We start from the raw sequence: 20,934 nt of genomic DNA on the forward strand, positions 1-20,934 counted from the left end.
TTATATGCCCAGCCCTACAAGGTCTGCGTATGAGATCCCTCGTACGAAAAACGACTTTCCAGGGGTGAGTTGCAAAGACGGAGGATAGCGGGTGCTTTAGCCAAAGGCGAAAAGGTGCTATCCAGAAGTGAGAGGAGGCTGGTGTGGGCTGCCAAGCACCCTAACTCTGCTGCCTGCAAAGCCAGTTCCTCCGGGAACTAGGATGCTGGGAAAAAGCAGGGCAAGGGGTGTACCCCCAAAGCTGACTCTACTGAAGCCCAGGAAGCCCCTTCCAGGAAGAAAGGTGGAGGTTGTGCTGACGCAGCCACAAAGGATTGGCTGGTCAAGCAAGTTCAGGAGCTGAGTCCTTTCGGGGAAATCTCGCTACGGCTTGCCCCAGCCAGAGACCTTGTGAAAGCTGTGAAGGTATATTTATGTGCCCAGCCCTACAAGGTCTGCGTATGAGATCCCTTGGCCTATTGATGGGAGTTCAGAGGGAAAAACAGGTCACCATAGTCAAAAGGCTCTCACGGTTCACCAAAGACCTGGGATTTGACGGAGAATGAGGATCTGTGAACGAGGGTGCACAATAAGCTGTTCTAGCTGCGATGCAATCCCATGGTAACTTGTAAGCCTGGCCCTTTTTAAAAAAAAAAAAAAAATACTAAGGCTGCATATGTAACCATTGGTTTGACTATGGCTTCATAGGTCCAATGTGTGAGTTTGGGACTGAGTCCCCATTTCTTGCCAAAGGTTCTTCTGCAAGCACCAAAAGCACCTGTACCTTTTGCGAGTACATAGTCAAAGTGCCTGCTCCAGGTCAGTTTCTGGTCGAGGTAAACTCCAAGGTATTTTGTTTCCTTCACAAGTTTTACACTTTTCCCCTGAATTTTTGGGGCTGTTAGGTTAGTTCTCCTTCTCGTAAATCAAATCAAATCAAATCGTTTATTAAGCCAGAATTAACAAAATATTGTACAATTTGTATTGGCTATGTCATCATTACAACTATTTACAGAGGTCTTATGCAGTACTAAAAGCTATACAGTTCTATATACATATTTAAGCTACATCACTATTCATCGAGCTGATTTTATTTACAAATTCTTGGACGCTGTAACAGGTAAACTTTATCAACAAAGATTTTAATTGCTTTTTAAATTTTAGCAGGTTTGGTTCAAGTTTAAGAGGAAGTGGAAGTGAGTTAAAAAGTGTTATGCCATTGTACAGTAAGTGCTTCTTGAAAAATGTTGTTGAATGTTTAGGAATTGGTAATGTGTAAAGGAGATTAGCTCTGTTTTGTCAGGGTTAATTGTGAGCCCCTCTTTGGAGCACCACCCCTCAATGAAGCTAACGGCTGTCTGGGTAAGGTAGTTCACTGTGGCTGCGTGTTTGCCTCTAACAGTCAGCACTAGGTCGTCTGCAAAGGCTTGGAGGTCTATGTCTCTCCTGTCAGCCTCTCTCAGTAGATCATCCACCACAAGAGCCCACAGCAGGGGTGAGATAACCCCTCCTTGAGGGCAACCCTGTCGAGCAATGATAGCTGTCGAGTAGCCTCCCAATTCTGCCGTCACCACCCTGCTCTTGAGCAGGGCATTTATCCAAGCTGCTACGTCGGGGGAGATGCCCCTGCTTCTGACTGCAGCCTCTATAGATTTGTAACTCACGTTGTCAAAGGCACCCTGTATGTCCATGAAGACCCCTGCCATAATTTCCTGGTGTTCTAGGGTTTCCTCGATCTTTGCCACTAGGGTGCTTAGGGCCGTCGTTGTAGATTTGCCCTTCATGAACGCATGTTGGCTCGCACTTAGGGGGTTGATAACTAAATATGCATCCCTAATGTGGCGGTTTATCACTTTTTCCATAGTCTTTAGCATGAAAGACGACAGGCAAATTGGCCTGTAGGATTTAGGCTGGGCCTGGTCTCTACCCTTTTTCAGCAGAAACGCCACCCTTGATTTCCTCCAACAAATTGGGATGTAACCTAGGGCAAAGCTGCCCCTGAACAGAGCTATCATATGATTTAAAAGGACCTCTAGTCCTTCTTGGATGAGAGCTGGGAATATTCCGTCCCCGCCTGGAGACTTGAAAGGGCTGAATGAATCGACAGCCCACTTCACGACCTCCGGCTTGAACAGCTTACTCGAAAATCTTCTAGCCAAAGCAATGTCTCTAGGTGATTTCCTATTCCAGGGTATCAAGTGTTGTCCTGTTGAGTTGCCTAGTGGGGTGTTCCCTGGGAAGTGGGTGTTCATAAGGACTTCAAGAGTCTCCTCCATTCCTATTGTGTGACTCCCATCCTCCCGTTTTAATGTACCGAGCGGGTTAGGCACATCTCTCTGAAGGGCTTTTTGCAGTCTAGCTGCTTCTGGTAGGTTTTGAATCCCCTCACAGAACTGCCTCCAGGACTTCCTTTTGCTTTTCCTTATCTCTGAGTTGTACTCCGTTAGGGCTCTTGAGTAGTTAGCCCAATCCCTAGTTCTTTTGGTGGTGTTAAAGAGTTTACGGAGTTTACATCTCATCTTGTTTAGCTTCTCATTCCACCAGGGCACATTTCTTGTTGTCCTTTTGGTTTTGAGAGGGCAATTTTCCTCAAAGGCATTTAGCATTGACCTGTTTAACTGTTCTGCCTTCATGTCAAGGCCGTCAATGGTCATGAGTTGGATCACCTTTTCTTCAACTTCATCCCTGAGGGATTCCTTGTATCCCACTCAGTCTGTTGTTTTAGGAGCCCTATAAGTCAGAACGCTTTTGACGCTTGCTATCAAGTCAAACCTAATATGGCAGTGGTCAGATAGAGAGGCTTCATCAGAGACGTGCCATCCTTTTGTTTCCAGGTGACCAAGGTTTAACGATAGGGTGAGGTCCAAAATTTCCTCTCTTATTCTATTTCTGAAGGTTGGTACATTACCTATATTTTCTATCTGTAAGTCAACCTTAAATATAAATTCCAGGAGATCCTTACCTCTTTCATTAGTGTCCGAACTCCCCCAGATGGTATGGTGAGCGTTTGCGTCACAGCCGAGGATTAGGGGAATCCTCTTGCTTCTAGCATACTCCACCAACTGCACCACCGCCCCCGGAGGACAAGTTTCTCCTGGGTTGGGGAAGTAGGCTGAGGCAACTAGAGCTTTTTGCCTCCCTGCAGTGGAGTCGAAATCGACTTGGATTGTTACCAAGTCACGGCTGATGAATTCTGTAACAGCTAAGCATACGTTGTTAGGGTTCATGAGGATGCAGGCCCTAGGGTTAGCAGATCCCCTATCGTATACCAGCTTACCCACCTGGGTTGGAAGACCTCGAATTGTTCCTCCTCTTACCCAGGGTTCTTGAAGGAGGGCAAAATCGAGCCCTTCGGTGGCAAACCTCCTGCCCAGGGCTGCTGAAGCACCTTTGGCATGATGGAGGTTGGCCTGTATGAATCGGGAATTCATTCCCGTTTCCTGTCTGAGGGGTCACTCTTACCCCTCCTGTCACGGTGATGGGACTCCCTTCTGTCCCCTTGTCTAGGGTTGCTGCTCCTTGGCCGGTACTGCTCCCTTCTTGTAGTTGAGGGCCCCCTGTGCCTCTCCTCTCTCCTTTCCCGGGAGTTTCTCCTGTCGAAGATAGGGAAGTGCCGGGAGTCTTGGCTTCTCCTTCCTTCGCCCCTCCTTGACTCCACTGACCTCACCGTGGAAGTGGTTGTTGAGGGTGGTGTCTTTTTCCTTGCACCCAGGGTGGCAGTTGGTGGTTGCACTGGCGGAGCATTTGGTGACTGCGCTGGCGGAGCGGTTGTTGGCTGCGCTGGAGTGACGGTGGCCTCCCCTTCAGCGTTTGATGTTATGGTGGACGAGGGGGGCTCAGGCCGAGGTGCCGGAGCTGATTGAACAGCTCCCTCCTCCGGACCTTTGCCCCTCAGCTTAAGCGTGACTACACCGAATCTGTAGGCCACAATCAATGGACGGTCCCTAGTGATCCTGGCAGCCGTCTTTGGGTCGATGGACAGGACCAAAATCACTGCATTTCCTTCGACTTCCACTCTGCTCAGAGCCCTCCAAGTCTCTGCTGGCAGGTCTTCGTTTTGCCTGTTGAGTGCCCACAGGATGTGCTGGGTCGAGTACTGGCTACTGTTCGGGAAGTAGACCGTTAGGACTTTTGCCTTGGGAATGTCTCCCTCAGACACGACCTTCACGGTTCCCCCCCTCAAGGCTTATCCTTTCGCCTTTAGTTCTTATCCAGGCAGCCGTCTCCTCATTTGCGCAGACCAGAACCATGTAGCCCTGCCTGCTGTAGACTGCGTTGACGTTGCGTATTGCACAATAACGATCACTATTAACCGTAACTGTTACGCTGTTTTCTTAAAAAAAAAATACGGACCCAGCACACCACCCTGATAAATTGCACACCAAACAGTTACTTTTGGGCTGTGAAGAGGACGTTGGTGAAGTTCTCGGGGGTTTTGTTCAGACCAATATCTAAAATTTTGTTTGTTTACTGCACCTGACGGATGAAAATGGGCTTCGTCCGAAAAAAAGATGACATCTGTGCAGCGCACGTGTGTGAGAATTTCTTGACACAATCTTGTTCGAGTTTCGAAGTCTCTATCACTTAACTCTTGAGCCATCACAACCTTGTATGGGTGCATCTTCATATCTCTGTGGAGAATTCTTCGAACGCTGCGGTCCGACATGCGTAGAGCTGTCGCATGTTTTTGTGCTGAGCGCCATGGTGACTGTTGAATAGAGTTTCTCACCAAAGCGACATTTTCAGGTCCAGTTGCAGTGCGAGGACGGCCAGGAGATTTTCTTTTCAACGCAGAACTTGTTTCTCTAAAATTCCGATTCCTAAATTGTTTTTTTGTCAGGAACGGGGTCATGCTGACCAAGAGCAAAATGAACGCAGAACGATCGCTGTGTAGCTATCGGCGAGCCGCCATTTTTAATGAACTCTTCGACGACGAATGCGCGATGCGTCCCCGACCAAGCCATGGCTAACACTGAAAATGGCAAGTACGCAGCAGCCGAACAACGCTACCCCCACCACTCTACACCGTCCCCGCGCATAGCGGCGCAGCTTTAAAATCGGGGAGTTCTCTCTGCCGCACCCGGTATTTAGTACTCTTTGACTTCCTTATGAGAATTCAAATATTTTTGTTTTACATATGGTTTTCTGTTGTTAATTAATTATTCTGTAAATAAGTTTGACCAATATAGTACATCATAAAAGTTTCTTCCAGTAAAGTATTCTTTAATTTCATTCTATTAAATTAACTTGTAACAATAGTATTTTATAACAAAGGTAAATTGTCATTTTGGTGGCACGTGAATTAGGGATGAGCATTGATAGTTGAGGTTTTCGAAACATCGATGTTCGATGTGTTTTACATCGATGGAAGATTACTGAAGTTTTTTACATCAATGGAAGGTTACGAATGTTTTTTTTACATCGATGTTTTCATCAAACATTGATGTTATTGGCCAAGTATCGAGATAACGATGTTTTCCATCACTGGAGAGTACAAAGAGCAGACGAAAAACTGAAAAAACATCGATGTTTTAGTTCTGCAACGATGTTTTCGCAACGATATTATCGGTACATGTTGACATCAATGTTAAAATGTCAATGTTGATGTGGGTCAACCATGGATGGTGAACATAAATGGTTGACCTATTGATGCTCATCCCTAAAGTGAATGTTGGCGAAGCCCTTGAAGGAATGTCAACCTCACCTCCAAAAAGTAAAAACTTACTTGTTTTAAAGTGTTTGTCTATTCATGTGGTTAGCTTTGGAGAGAAAAAAAAACATGTTTAAAAATAAATTTCTATATTGTCATCATACACTATCAACAATAATACTGATTTGTTTACAAAATAAACAGATATATTTTTTTTACATTTTAGGTACAGTATCCAGATTCACTTTAAAAGTCCATCATGTTTATTTGGTACCTACTAAATTTAAGGTAATTATTTTAAAAGTTGTTTTGATACTAAAACAATTGTTACTTTACTCGCAAAATGTCGATATGACTTTCACCATTCATTTAACACTTTTATCTTTTAGTAGATAAATTGCTACATAAAATGCAAAACAATCAATGGTTTGTTGAACAATCACTTATAACACTAGCAAAAATTTAAGAACAACTAAACAAATATATTGATGAATTAAATAATTTATAATACAGGTAGATGGATTTACAAAAAAATATATGAATAGGATTTAACAAAATTGCACATTAGTGAAAATACATTTGACATGGGAATGTACTGAAATTTGGAAACATCTATTACATTTACTTTGTATTTGTCTTCAAAAAAATAAATGTTCAGGAGTAAAAGTGAAAATAATTGAAAAGAATTAGAAAATGTGTTTATAAAATATTTAAAATTAATTTGATCATTGAATTTTAAAGTTGAGGTAATACACAGCCTCAATATTCACTATTATTTAGTGGACAGTATTGGACAGAGAATGAAGGAAATTAAAAATATTAATAAACTAAAGGATAAAAGTACATATATTTTTTTCAATCTTCTTAAGTTTTGATTTGCCTGTTATAATAAGTTTAGCAGCTTACTTTTGTTACATTACCGCTCATATTTCTAAATATAACTTATAAAACTAAACAATAATTTATTATGAAAACAATATCTTACATAAACTTAAAATACTGGTACGTCTGGACGTTCTTTCTTCCTTTGTATTGTTTTGATACATATCATTAAAAAATTACAGTATTTTGACTTTTATTGGGTAACTATCTCGACCACATTGAATATCCCACAAGCAGGGGTTTAAAATTAGTAGCCTTATGGAAATACAACATAATTATCATCACTTTAACTCTGACTTAGCCATCAAGTTCTTTATCTGGTAAATGAGTGTTCACAAACCTAACCTAGGAAACTTAAAAGTATACAAGAGACTACGGAAGACGGACGATCGTTTGTGTCACGCAACATTTTCAGAATGCGGGATAACTGTAAAGTCGTCAATGGGCGATTGTAGTAGAGGTTTGGCTGTTTTTGGTCCGATGCAGCCGACCAATCGCTGCGCAGCGTAAAGAGACAGCAGTGGTACTGGAGACATCACAGCTACAGCCACAGGCACCACTGTGGAAAAGTGAAACATTACTTATCTCAACACTTAAGTATAGAAGGGGGTGTTGGGATAGCTAATTTTTCTGATAGTCAACCATTGTTGGTGAGATCACTATTTTTTTAAACTTTGCCTGATAAAATTTAAACTTATTAATTACATAGATATTTGCTGGTTTTCACTAATTGTATTTTCTGAGTGTTGTTGGGAGTGAAGCGCTGCATACTGAGGGAGTGATGTTAGGGTCAGTGAACCCACTACTCAGCCTTGCTATTGGCATCAACACCCGTGTCTACCCAAACCCCTAAGTTATTAGACCACAGTAATGTTTGTTAAAAGGCCCCCATTTACTGCACACAATAATTTCTCTACTGTTTGGCTGTAATTGGTTAAAGAAAAACTAGTGCATACCTTTTAGCCTAGTTGCATATATGTAAAATTATCAATTTTATCAAAAGTGGAGAGTCCTTTTCAGTAGATTTTGGTCCCAAAACATATTTAGGGACTGAAATCCCAAAACCTATCTTTCTTGTAGGCTGAAACACAGAGAAGCAAGATACAGAGGATACAAGCTTATCGGACAACAATGCGCTTTTAGCTCTGGTATGGTGGGACGGAAATGTACTTGTACCAAGTAAGGAAGAGCCCAAACAGCGATGACCACATAGCGTTGTTGTACAGCAGTTGTGGCGCACGGGGTCTTCCCATACTTGATGACAAGAGGGGGAAGGAGTGTGGAAGGGGATGACCAATGGAATTTGCTCTAGACACTAGCAATTGGTTCTAGACACCACTTAAGTCTAACATTGAATGTATCTTCTGTATCTTACTTCTCTGTGGCTGAAATCAATCTATAGCCACTACTTTCACTCATTTCTACCATGGTAAAGAATTGTTTTAGCTGCACTGTCTTTTAAAATATCAGGGTTTTCAGGCAAAATACTTTCCTAATAATTGACAATGCACTGTTTTTAACACAGTGTTTTACTTGTCTACGTTTATTTTTACTGACCGGATTACGACTTAATAATTTAAATCAAAAAATGCTGATGTAGTGAATACAAAAATTAATAATAACTCACCGATGCAATTACTTACGGCACAATTAAATAAATGAATACTAATAACTAACTTGGATAACTTCTTATATTCAAAAATCTGAGTTATGTTTACCAGATCTCAAACCTCTCTACAGTTCCAACATTTATGTTAAAATTAAAATTCAGGAACTGTTAAAATGTAGAATGCTGGCAAGCGACTCGGCGTATGTGAACCAGGCTTTCACAGTGGCAAGCAAATTTTTCCACACTTTCCCTTATTGTCTACAGGCCCTAGTCCTGTTGAAAAGCGAGAAGAGCTTCACTCCCAATACTTGACGAATGCAGTAGAATGTTGTTTATTTTCAATGTCAGATATCGTTGCATTTTCAGCTACATATTCCTAAGCTAAACTTTAACCATTTATACTTTTTTAACAGCTAAAAAATCATAAGTATCTTAGAAAGCACTATGATGTTAGATTTAGATAGGGTAGACTGTTAGAATCAAATCAAACATACCGACAGAATAGCGGAAGAACTGTCAATGACAAATGCCCAAAGGCAACTGAGTCGAAATGGCTTGCACAGTCATGGATCATGGGAACGGGGGTTTATGGGGGGTTTTATGGGGTAAAAATGGGTTTTTCCCATTTTTGACCATAAAAACAAAAAAAATTTCAATTTATTCTTAAACTGTTTTGTAGAGCTTAAAAAAGGAAATAATTTAGTATATTAAAGCGCTGTTGTATGCCTTACGGTCACAGAGAAAATTCAAAAATAGTGTAATAAAAAATTCCCATGTTATTCTTATGGAGAAAATGAAAACTGTTGTAGTTTACTTGTTTATGGATAGATATATTGATAAAATTTAGCAAATTTATTTATTTCATCCTATACTATTGACGTATGGTCAAAAAACACTTTTTACCTTCCCCGTAGCAGCAAACCTAAGCACTTGTTAAATCTAATGTTATTTAAATTGGGAATAAATATGTCTTATTTATGGAGAGAGTTTTAGTAAAAATGTAATCAGACAAGTTGAAATTCGCTTAGTCTGCAGGTATGCTGCGGCGGGGGTATTTAGTTTCTCTCTTCCTTTAGGTTAACGGACATTCTGATGACCAAACTTTGGATAATTGATGTTCTACTACTATGCTATTCTGATCCAATGTACATACAGATATACAGGGTGTTTCAGTAAAGCGTAGTGGGCCATGCAGATCCAGATTCTAAATGCAAAAATAAGTCAAAAATGTAGAAAAACTTTTTTTCGATTTCGGCTTAGTTTAGCCGTAATCCGCCATTTTGTATTTTTTTGAAAATGATTAATATCTCAAAAACCCTTGGAAATATTTTTATAACACTTGGTATAAACTTTAAGTCTACAGGTATAAACATTCTCCGAAAATATCTTTGATCAGGCTCATCAAATTTCAAAATGGCGGCCATTTAAAGTTTTTAAAGTAAAATTCCATGAAAACCAGCCATTAAAGCAAAATTTTAAATGAATTTAAACCATTTTGAAATTTGATGAGCCTGATCAAAGATATTTTCGGAGAATGTTTATACCTGTAGACTTAAAGTTTATACCAAGTTTCATCAAATATCTCCAAGGGTTTTCGAGTTGTTAATTATAAAAAAAAATACAAAATGGCGGATTACGGCTAAACCAAGCTGAAATAAAAAAAAAGTTATTCTTTCTTTTCGACTTTTTATTGCATGTAAAATCTGAATCTGCATAGCCCGCTACCCTTTACTGAAACACCCTGTATAGAATGACTGACGATCATATTATATTAACTAAGGTGATTAAAATAAATATCAATTCTTTAATACGTTCACAATGGAAATATTTTACTGTCTGTCTGGAAAGCAAAAATACATGAGAACATTTAAGGTTTATTCAGGGCCGGATTTACCATTTGGGGTAGGCCCAGGCCCATGGGCGCAAGCTCCCAGGGAGCGCACGGCTAAGGGGAAAATATTTTTTTAGTATCTAGGAATAAAAATAAATAGCCACAACTTATCATATTCTGCAAATTGGTTTTCAAAAAATCTGGCTAATAAAGCATTCTGATTTTAAACAAATAATTGTTATAAAGTTAAAGTATTTTTTAACATTACGCATCAACTTCATTACAACATTGGTCTTAAAAACAAGATAAGGCTGTAGGGTTGTCATCGAGCGGTACTCATTGTATTGCCACTGCCACTAGTTGGCTCGGTGCTACTGCTTGGAGTGATTCGGAATTAGAGCGCATGCCAATGTTATTGCCGAGACACTGTTACCATTCTCACCTCGCAAAACAAAAGTTATTAACCAATAGTTTTGTTTTTATAGCTTACAACCAGCAGGATCAAGTTCAAATATTGTGTTTAATGTAAAACAATTACGAGTTTGTCTTAAAAATTAACAAAAAGATATTAATCTGAGTTTGCAATAGGTTTTTCAAAAAATAAAATACTCTCCAAAGTGCCATTTTAATTCTACCATTCTCTTCTCAGGCCTGAGGATTGGTATGGTTGGTTAAAGTTAAAATATATTTCTTTGTGAATCTAATCTAGATGCAGTATCACCAATCACCAGTAAAACCTAACAGAATCAGGCCTCTAATCACATTGTTAAATCTAAGTATTGTTTTTCATGTCTAATTCATGTTGGAGTGCTAGTGTCAAAGAAATTTTTTTTTCTTATTTTGGGGTTCATTTTATGATTTGTGTTTTAATTTCTTGTAATATAACCAGAAAAGAAGCTCTTGTTTATGATTAGATTTTTTTATTTGGTTTTGGTTTTAAAAAACTTAAATAACAGGAATTGTCTTCAGCTGATCCACGAGGATGACAAATCTACAAAGGTAGTATGTATAATCTATGGTATCACTTACTGTACGGAGTTAATGTTTTTTACTTTTTTTTACTAAAAATTTGAAGCCACAACTGTGGCAGCAATGGCCATGCCTTGTTGCAGTAATGGTCTGCGGGTTATATCGCTTCGTTTCAGTCCTACAAACAGGGCATAAAAAAACATGTTATTTGGGCGACATTTGTGCTGAGATTTTGTCGCCCAGTGACTATGGGTGGTACCGGCATTTTTTTTTAATGATTCACATTTTAAATGTATCAAAATTTAAAAAATAACACTATGTAAATATTTTAGAATATTGAGCTATGATTTTGGCCTAAGAGGTCAAGAAGAGAGCCTTAGCCTGTTACAATGTTCTAGAATACGTAAATCCTATACTCTAATATGAGCAATGTTTGCTTGTATGCTTGCTTGCACAAAGATCTCGAAAACGACTCCGACAATTTTCTTCAAATGTTGTAAGTAGTTTATTTCTGGCCTAAAAACAAGTTTACTGCAGTTAGAACTGCCAACAAAAATCTAATCTATAAGTATAAAAGAGGATGTTTGTATATATATATTTGGCAGTGATAAACTCAGACACCGCTGAACCGATTGCCACGAAACTTGGTACATACGTGTAGAATTTCATGGAATAGGTTTATACACCATCAATTTCGTGATCCGTCCTATCGGCTCCGCCCCAGTGGCTCTGGAGTTTCCCATGTTAACCTTATGAGAAATGGAATTAATGAATCTTAACAGCTGTTTCAATTAAACAAGTTGGTTCTGTTCTATGATGTTCAATAGCATTAAAGTTACAAGGATTACCAACAGTATGCAGCACTATTATTTCTTTTACATTTATGACAACAGCTAATTTGCAACCAAAAGGTGAGTGAGCATAGCGAACGATTTTCAACCTGGAGGCGAGTTAGCGAAGTGAACGAGCTAACCTGAAGGCAAGTGAGCGTAGCGAACGAGCTAACCTGAAGGCAAGTGAGCGCAGCGAACGAGCTCCAACCTAAAGGTGAGTGAGCGTAGCGAGCGAGCCCCAACCTAAAGGTGAGTGAGCGTAGCGAACGAACTTCTACCAGGACGTGATTGAGCCATGCGAACGAGATCATCTTGAAAATTCAGAAGTTAAACGGGGCAAAGCCCGCGGGTTACAGCTAGTTACGTAGAAAAATGAAACTGAAAATCACATTTTTTTAACATTAGTCTTATGGGTTGCTAAGTATCCATCTTGGCTGAATTAAATAACAAGGAAATACCCCCGCCGCAGCAAACCTGCAGACTAAGCGAATTTCCATTTGACTGATTGGATTTACACTGAAATGTCTACTTAAAAATATAACATTTATTCTTGATTTAAATAGAATAAGTTTAACAAGTACTTAGGTTTGCTGCATCAGGGAGGGTAAAACTGATTTTTTTTGTAAAATGTGAATAGTTAGTAAGAAATAAAAACATTTTCCAAATTTGATCAAAATATGTTCACAAACAAGCAAACTACAACAGTTTACTTATTCTCCATAAGAATAACATGGGAATTTTAAATTTACAATTTTTTGGAATTTTCTCCGTAACCATTAGGCGCATAATAACGCTTCAATATACTAAATTATTTGTTTTTTTAAGTTCTACAAAATGGTTTGGAAAGAAATTGCTAAATTTTATGTTTTTTGGGTCAAAAATTAGAAAAACCTATTTTTACCCCATAAACCCCCCGTAAACCCCCGTTCCCATGGTCCGATCATGCTGGATTGCGAACTCGTTCAAATAAACGTACTTTTACACGTTTGTACCAATTTTCATCAAAATCGGATCATTTTTGCTCGAGTTATCGTGCTGACGGACACACATATATATATATATAAATATATAAATATATAAATATATATATATATATATATATATATATATATATATATATATATGAATTTGAACGGATGTTGTTTTTGGCCTCTAGGGACCTCAAAACGAAAAAAAAAAATCGGTCCCGCGTCCAGGTCTTACCATGAGTACTACAGTAATAGCTTATTCCCTATATGGGAAATTCGCTAAATTCCCTATATGGGAAATTCGCTAAAAGTAAACAAAAGACTTGTAAGTAAGTTGTCTATCCACAGTATACTAGCAAATTACAAATACAGTACAAAAGAAAAACATCAGTTGTTACCATTGAGCAAAGATTATACTGAAGATTGATACATTTTGACTTTTTTATCTATGATTATAGCATAGATAAAACATAGTTATAGTAAAGGCTTGCAATAACTATAACTTTTTAACTGTTTACGACGATTAGATTAAGGTATCTGCAATCCTAAAATGCTATTGGAAGGGAGGGAAACAGGTCCGCGACGTAGGAAGTGGTGAAGGGAGTAGTAAAGGCAAGAAATCCGGAGTGTGGGAACTGTTAATGCCGATTAGATTAAGTTATCTGCAATCCTAAAATGCCGCGGGAAGGGAGGGAAACAGGTCTGCGACATAGGAAGTGGTAAAGGAAGTAGTAAAAGTGAGCAGTCTGGAGTGTGGGAACTGTTTATGACAATTAGATTAAGGTATCTGCAATCTTAAAATGCAATGGGAAGGGAGGAAACAGGCCCACGACGTAGGAAGTGGTGAAGGAAGTAGAAAAGGCGAGCTGTTCGGAGTGTGGGAACTGTTAATTAAGATTAGATTAAGGTATCTGCAATCCTAAAATGCTATGGGAAGGGAGGAAAACAGGAAGTAGTAAAGGCAAGAAGTCCGGAGTGTGGGAATTTTTAATGAGGATTAGATCAAGGTACGGAAAGTAAATAAAGATACGTCTTATAACACTTTTAACATATATATACGCTTATACTGTTACTCACAAGACGGTAAATATACAAAAGATGGTAAGTGGTGATCGATTTCGATTGGACACTCCAATCATCATCAGACCCAATAGGCGAAAATAAGGAAAATAAGCGAAAATAAGCATTCGCCTATTGGGTCTGATGATGATTGGAGTTGTCCAATCGAAATCGATCACCACTTACCATCTTTTGTATATTTACCATCTTGTGAGTAACAGTATAAGCGTAAATATATGTTTTAAGTGTTATAAGACGTATCTTTATTTACTTTCCGTAAATTTAATAACACATACAATGCTGATCAAGAAGTTATTTAGATCAAGGTATCTACAGTCATAAAATGCTATGGGAAGGAAGGGAAGCAGGTCCGCAACGTAGGAAGTGGTGAAGGAAGTAGTAAAGGCAAGCAGTCCGGAGTGTGGGAACTATTTAAGACGATTAGATTAAGGTATCTGCGGGAGCGTTTCATAAACTCCAAATTTCACAAACTCCAACGCTTAAAATATTAAATAAACAGAGTGGTTCATAACCTCCAATTTGCATAAGCTCCAAATCTATAACATTCAAATAATCACTGTTTCATAATGTCCAAATTTCACAAACTCCAACGTTAAGATACCAAATAAACAGTGCGGTTCATAATGTCCAAATTTCATAACCTCCAACGGTACAGTCTGAGCCAGAAGTCTCTACAGTGGTTGCCACAGTCAGATAGCAGGCACCGTTCGCCAGCGCTCAACTACTGATTATACGTGCATTTTATGATTGAAGAACCCTCAGCTGTGTGACTCAAATATGTGTTAGCACACAATGTGCAAATCAAATTTACATTTTTACATTTTTAATACCTTTAATTCAAGCTTTCAGCTGAGTTTCTTAACTGTTCCGTCTCTCAATTAAAAAGCCAATTATTACATTACAAATATCGTAAGAGATTTTTTTACCGATGAAAAATTTAAAAAAAAAACATATAAATATGTTTTATAAGTATATTTTCTAATAGCTGTTAAAATTTCATAATGATTACATCAGTTGTTTTTTTTTTATGTGTAAAAATAGCCCTTTGTTAGAAAAGTGCCGAAAACCTTGCACTTTATTCATTCTACCCACTAAAAGGATGAGTTTAAACAACATAAAAAGGTAGAAACTAACATACACAAACGCAGAAATACATTTTTATAAGTAGGATTTAACTTATTCATCATATTGTAGGTATACTGGTCACGTTTCAATAAAAGCTCATACTCGAGTATTTACACTTTTTTACTCGACAGCAGTCTCGTTTCTCTTTGCAACTTAATGTGGCTAGTTCAATAATGTTAAAGTTTTGACAAGGTGATAATTTATATTTTGATTGCCTTTTCAGTGGAGAGCTAAGCATTGTATAACTTTTATTTACTAATAAAAATGCGTAATCACAAACAGTGGAGTCTTTGACTGTCGTATAAAATATTAAGGTATGAAGTTGTTGTTGTTGTAACGATTATTGCATATTCTATTTAAAAATAGTGTTCAATGTAAATAATTCAACAAGTTATTAGATAGGTACCTTTTATAGTTTTTAGATTCTATTTAGCAAATTTCCCTATAAGAAAGTACAGTAGCTATTACCGTAGGTGGCATGGTAAGACCTAGGCCCGGGACCGATTTACTTTTTGATTTTGATGTCCCCAGAGGCCAAAAACACAATTCGTTAAAATTGTTATATTTGTATATATATGTGTACAGCTGTCCGTGTGAAAGCATGCATTTTCTAAATTTAAACCGACGACAGTCAGGGATTGCCCTGGTGTCTTAAAATGGTTATTGCGAAAGCGAGACAAAAAGGAAATTTTAGTTTCTTAAATTCAGAGGGTAATTCGGATGAAATCATCATTATTCTTTGGATTATGACTATTTCTCCTTTAAACTTACCACTGATAATTTTTGCTTCAATCATTTTTGGTGTCATTTTTAGCGAATTTCCTTATAGGGAAATAAGCTATTACCGTAGGTGGCATGGTAAGACCTAGACCCAGGATGGATTTACTCTTTCATTTTGATGTCCCCAGAGGCCAAAAACACCATTCGTTAAAATTTTTATATATGTATATATTCAATTCAATTCAATTCAAACAATTTTAATTAATGCAATTTTTTTATTAAATACATAATCCCTTGTGACATGCAAAGCACGCGCGGGATGAAAAACATATTTTTCTTAATACATTTCATTTTCTTGTTTCTGGCAGAAAAAAGCTCATTTTTCCTTCTTTGTCACTTTAACAGAACAGTGAGTAGACATTTCCTATTGCAACAGTTTTAATCATATAAATAACACTTAGACAAATTAGAATAATTTAATAAGAACACGGTTTTTAGAAAGACAATAAATTCTACATGCAAATAAAATAGTTATTTATCTAAAACAAAGCTAAAAAATAAGTTACAGATTAGTTATGTTATATTATGATTGATAGAAAACAACAAAGCTTTTGACTTTATCACAGACCTTTTATCATTATAAACTTCATTACAGAACATTTTTACAAACGCATTAAAAATTTTGGACCAAGACAACAAAACTGATGCCTACTAGTTTCCTTTTTAAAAAAGCTTTCTGCTAACAAGTAATATTGTGCTGATCGAGATATTCTATTGACAGGTTTCATTTTAAACATGTACGGATATTAAAAAACAAACATAATCAAACAGTATACGTGCAATTGATTGAAGGTTAAAAGCTCTTCATGTTCAAAAAGATAACTTACTCTATCATATTTTTTAAATCCAAAAACAGCCCTCAGTGCATGTCTTTGGTTCGTGATGACAGGTTGTAATATGGCAGGATAAGTACCCCCATAATGTACTATTCCATATCTCATCACACTTTCAAACCAGGAGATGTATACCTTTTTTAAATGCTCACTCCTAATGTTGTCTCTTAAGTGATATAAAGCATAATTTATTTTCCTTAATTTAATTGAAAGTTGTTTTACATGCTGCTCCCACTTTAAATGATGATCAACAAACAATCCTAGATATTTAACATATTCTACTACTTCAATACAACTGTAAGAACAATTATACAAACAATGGTGTTTACGGTACAATAAATTAAATTCATTTTGTAAATTTTCTCGTGATTGATTATAATGTTTTGAGTGAAGTGCTTGATTTGCAATTTGACAACCCTCAAGGAGTGGTTTTGGGCCCCATTATTTTTTTATATATATAAACAACTTGCTGGAGCTTGATTTATGTTCAAAAATATTTGCCTATGCTGATGACACAGCTCTTGTGTGCTCAGCTTTCAATAAAAGGTCGCTGAAACTAAAAATAAGAAAAGATTTAGACATGATAACAAATTGGCTAATTGAAAACAGATTGTTAATAAACTCCTTAAAATCGAATTGTTTATTTTTCGATGTTTATATATAACGAACGATGTACGGAGGGATAATGCTACTTGATATTTAGATTCAGTGATATCACTACCGACCGTCCCCCCTCCGCGCCACTTCCGGCGTTCGAGGCCAGTAAATAGTATTGCAAATACTTCTTTTGGACAGTTTAATAACTCCCAATAAACGTGTGTTGTTTAAAATACAATTTAAGAATTAACAGCTGTTTAATTCAAAAGTATTATCCACATCATGAAAATGTAAACAAATCTGTGGAGGGATCTTTAAGGGCTTCTGGGGCGGAGCCCTGACGGGATTCACTTCGTTTTTTCTTTTGGTAACTCATCTAGAGACCAAGACCATTCTTTTTACACCTCTACCAAGTTTCTACGACTACTAGTAGTCGTTCTCTCAAATTAGCGGAGACAAAGTTTCCAATTAAATATTTAGATTCCTCCATGTTAATCCTATGGAAGAAAATCCAACTTTGATGGAAGATCCTGCCCAAACTAATAAAGATTTCAAATAATGTAAAAGACTTTGCAAAACTACAGATCAGGGCCATTCTTTTGACACTTTAATCATCGAAATCGGTCCAAAAATGAGGGAGGAGGTCTGTTTACAAAAATCGGCTTAGCGTATTATATATATAGATTTCCGTAGTGGTTAATTAATTATGAGATTTACTTTCTGGAGAGAATTTGTAGAATAGTGTTTTATTAACTGTAAGGGTTTCTGTAATATTATTTATAATATGTTACCTTAAATTATCACTTACATTTCATTACACAGTTTAACTTTAACTAGTCTGAATCTCAATTTTTCAGTGAATATAAATTAAAATGTATGCAGCACTTAGCTGGAATTGATTAGGGGTTTAGGTTGGATAAGAAAAAGTACAGTCCAGCAAAAACTTCGCACCATGGCCTTGCTGGCGTTGCAGTTAAGAGGGAAGCTATCGTCAAGAGGAAACACCATACTTTGCAAAAAAATATATAGGCCTATTTTTTGTTTTGGTCAGAGAGGTTCTGCCTGTGGCTAAGTTGTAGCCAATAGTTTAATGCATAAAATAGCCTGTATTTTTTAATTTTTTACAAACAATGTTTCTGTAGATTGCTTAAACAGGCAGGGCAATTTAGCATTTTGCAACGTGTAGAAAGAAACTACAATCGTACGCGTGCCGTATGGACTAATGTTTAATTACCTAAGGACAAAATAAAAATTAATTTATCTTTTACTGACTTTAAAAAAAAAACTGCAAAATCGGCATGTAAACTGCGAACTCAATTAGGCCTTTTACCATCACTAACTTTAACAACAAAACCAATATACCAGAAAACGCCAAATAAAATTTTAACACAAATCACTAATTTCACTAATTAATTATGGATTCAATATTAAATGGAAAACTCCTGCTTTGTTTTTATTTCAAAAACATTATAATGAGATGATATATTCTAAACGTTTCTGTAAACATTTGACGCTTACTTTAGTGTTTAATCAATATTTTGTTTAAAGTGGAATGACCTCAACGGCTACTCTGGAATTAACCTGAGAATTAAACTAAAAAAGTTCGTAGAGACAATATATTTTTTCACTAAAGCAATTACTATGACAAGTTCCAGTGAGCGGGATTTATTAATTTTGTTTGGAGAAGGTTTTAACTAGGTACATTCTGTTTCTCAAAGGAAAAGGGGTTAAAATCATATAGACTAGCATGCATAGTATGAATAAAGTACAGGGAAAACCTATAACAGTAATATTTTTAGGTAGTTTCCTTTTCTTTATATGCTTGTCAATGCTGGAGAAACGTAATTTTGTGATTGGTTTCGACAAATGGGTAATCAAACCCTAACCATGCACTGCAGTGGCAAAAATGTTAGACGTGAGCCGTTGATTAGCTTTTTCAAATATAGATGAATATAAACTCGTTAAATGTTTTAAAATAAAATCATAATATATCCATTGAATATAACATGTAATACTATCTAACAACTAAGTGGCTAAAGAGGATGAAGAAGCAAATAAATAGGTATTGTAATGTGGTCTCAACCATGGTCTCAACTATGAACCCGCTGAACGTTTTAAATAGGCCTATTTCGATAGAATGTAAAGTCAATCGCACTTTTAGCAGGAATTCAACCACATAAACTTAGAATAAGAGTAGTTTCTATTTTTGTTTATATTATTTTGACCAGAACCAACTCTAGGGTAAAGTTTAGTCAAAGGGATGCATTTACACTAATTTAGTTTACCTTAACGAAAGGAGAATAAAAGTAGAAATAATAACTGGGCCAGGTCGCTAATTCAGTGGGTTTTACCAAGAACTTAATTATCTCCACATCTTTATATGCCTTTTCATATTTCACGAAGACAATTTCCGAAATTACAATCGGGGAAGCATTTATATCAAAGAATTTTGTTAACTATAGACTACCGGTAAGCATTAAAATGCACAAACATACGCCTGTAAATTAAGTTACCATTCTTCGTAATGTAATGACATATTTGATGTAATATAATGATAATTAATAATGCTAGAAACTCAGTTTCTATATCCCGTAAACTGATGCTGAGCCGGCCAAACTCCTAGCGCCAATGCCGCGCCAAGCGATTTCATGCCTATTTTTAATCGCTTAAAAATGAAACAAGCAGGCTCCGTATCAAAAAAAGCTACAAATAAAAAATAAAATTCATACTTTGATCTAAAACTTTGCCGCAGGAATTTTTTTCCTGACCAAAAAATAAAAAAGTTCCTCGCTTACTACATTTTTCATGTTTTTATGGTGTTAAAAAACAATCATCTGTTTTAATTTGCCTAAATAAATTATAAAAATTATGTTAAGGTAAAAACTAGCTACATAGTAATGAGCACTGGTTTTTCCAGAAAAATAATATATCAATTTGAAATTTGTATGTTAACAAATAAGTGTAGCAGAGCAGGTTGAGTGAATGTATGTTTGTGTAAAACAGAGAGGTTCATTCGGCCCGTCCGCCTCGGTATCCCACCAATTCGATTGACTTATGGCAGAGACTGTACCGTTGGAGCTTATGAAACTTGGAGGTTATGAACCGCTCTGTTTATTTGATATTTAAAAGTTGGAGTTTGTGAAATTTGGACATTGTGAAACTGTGCTTATTTGAAAGTTATAGTTTTGGAGTTTACGAAGTTTGGAGGTTATGAAACACACTGTTTATTTAATATTTTAGACGTTGGAGTTTGTGAAATTTGGACATTATGAACCTCACCCGTATCTGCAATCTTAAAATGCAATGGGAAGGGAGGAAAACAGGTCCACAACGTTGGAAGTGGTGAAGGAAGTAGTAAAGGCGAGCTGTTTGGAGTGTGGGAACTGTTAATTAAGATAAGATTAAGGTATCTGCAATCCTAAAATGCTATGAGAAGGGAGGAAAACAGGTCCACAAAGTTAGAAGTGGTGAAGGAAGTAGTAAAGGCGAGCTGTCCGGAGTGTGGGAACAGTTAATTAAGATTATATTAAGGTATCTACAATCCTAAAATGCTATGGGAAGGGAGGGAAACAGGTACGCGAAGTAGGAAGTGGTGAAGGAAGTAGTAAAGGCAAGCAGTCCGGAGTGTGGGAACTGTTAATGAGGATTAGATCAAGGTATCTACAGTCCTAAAATGCTATGGGAAGGGAGGGAAGCAGGTCCGCAATGTAGGAAGTGGTGAAGGAAGTAGAGCAGTCCGGAGTGTGGGAACTGTTTAAGACAATTAGATTAAGATATCTGCAATCTTAAAATGCAATG

At 37.1% G+C, this 20,934-nt stretch overlaps 1 protein-coding gene across 1 annotated transcript in view; it reads right to left on the reverse strand.

Moving 5' to 3' along the window:
• Positions 1 to 5,761: 5,761 nt before the first annotated feature.
• Positions 5,762 to 20,934, reverse strand: part of LOC129004382 (ileal sodium/bile acid cotransporter-like) — an 83,140-nt gene continuing 67,967 nt past the window's right edge. Inside the window, exon 8 of the mRNA XM_054432957.1 lies at positions 5,762 to 7,070. Within this exon, the coding sequence (XP_054288932.1) occupies positions 6,910 to 7,070 (161 nt within the window). The 3' untranslated portion in view covers positions 5,762 to 6,909. The remainder of the gene's footprint in view (positions 7,071 to 20,934) is intronic.

Source organism: Macrosteles quadrilineatus, unplaced genomic scaffold (assembly GCF_028750875.1).
Source record: "Macrosteles quadrilineatus isolate MER2022 unplaced genomic scaffold, UCM_ALF_1.0 Scaffold_1__1_contigs__length_201487025, whole genome shotgun sequence".
Classification (NCBI taxonomy): Eukaryota; Metazoa; Arthropoda; class Insecta; order Hemiptera; family Cicadellidae; genus Macrosteles; species Macrosteles quadrilineatus.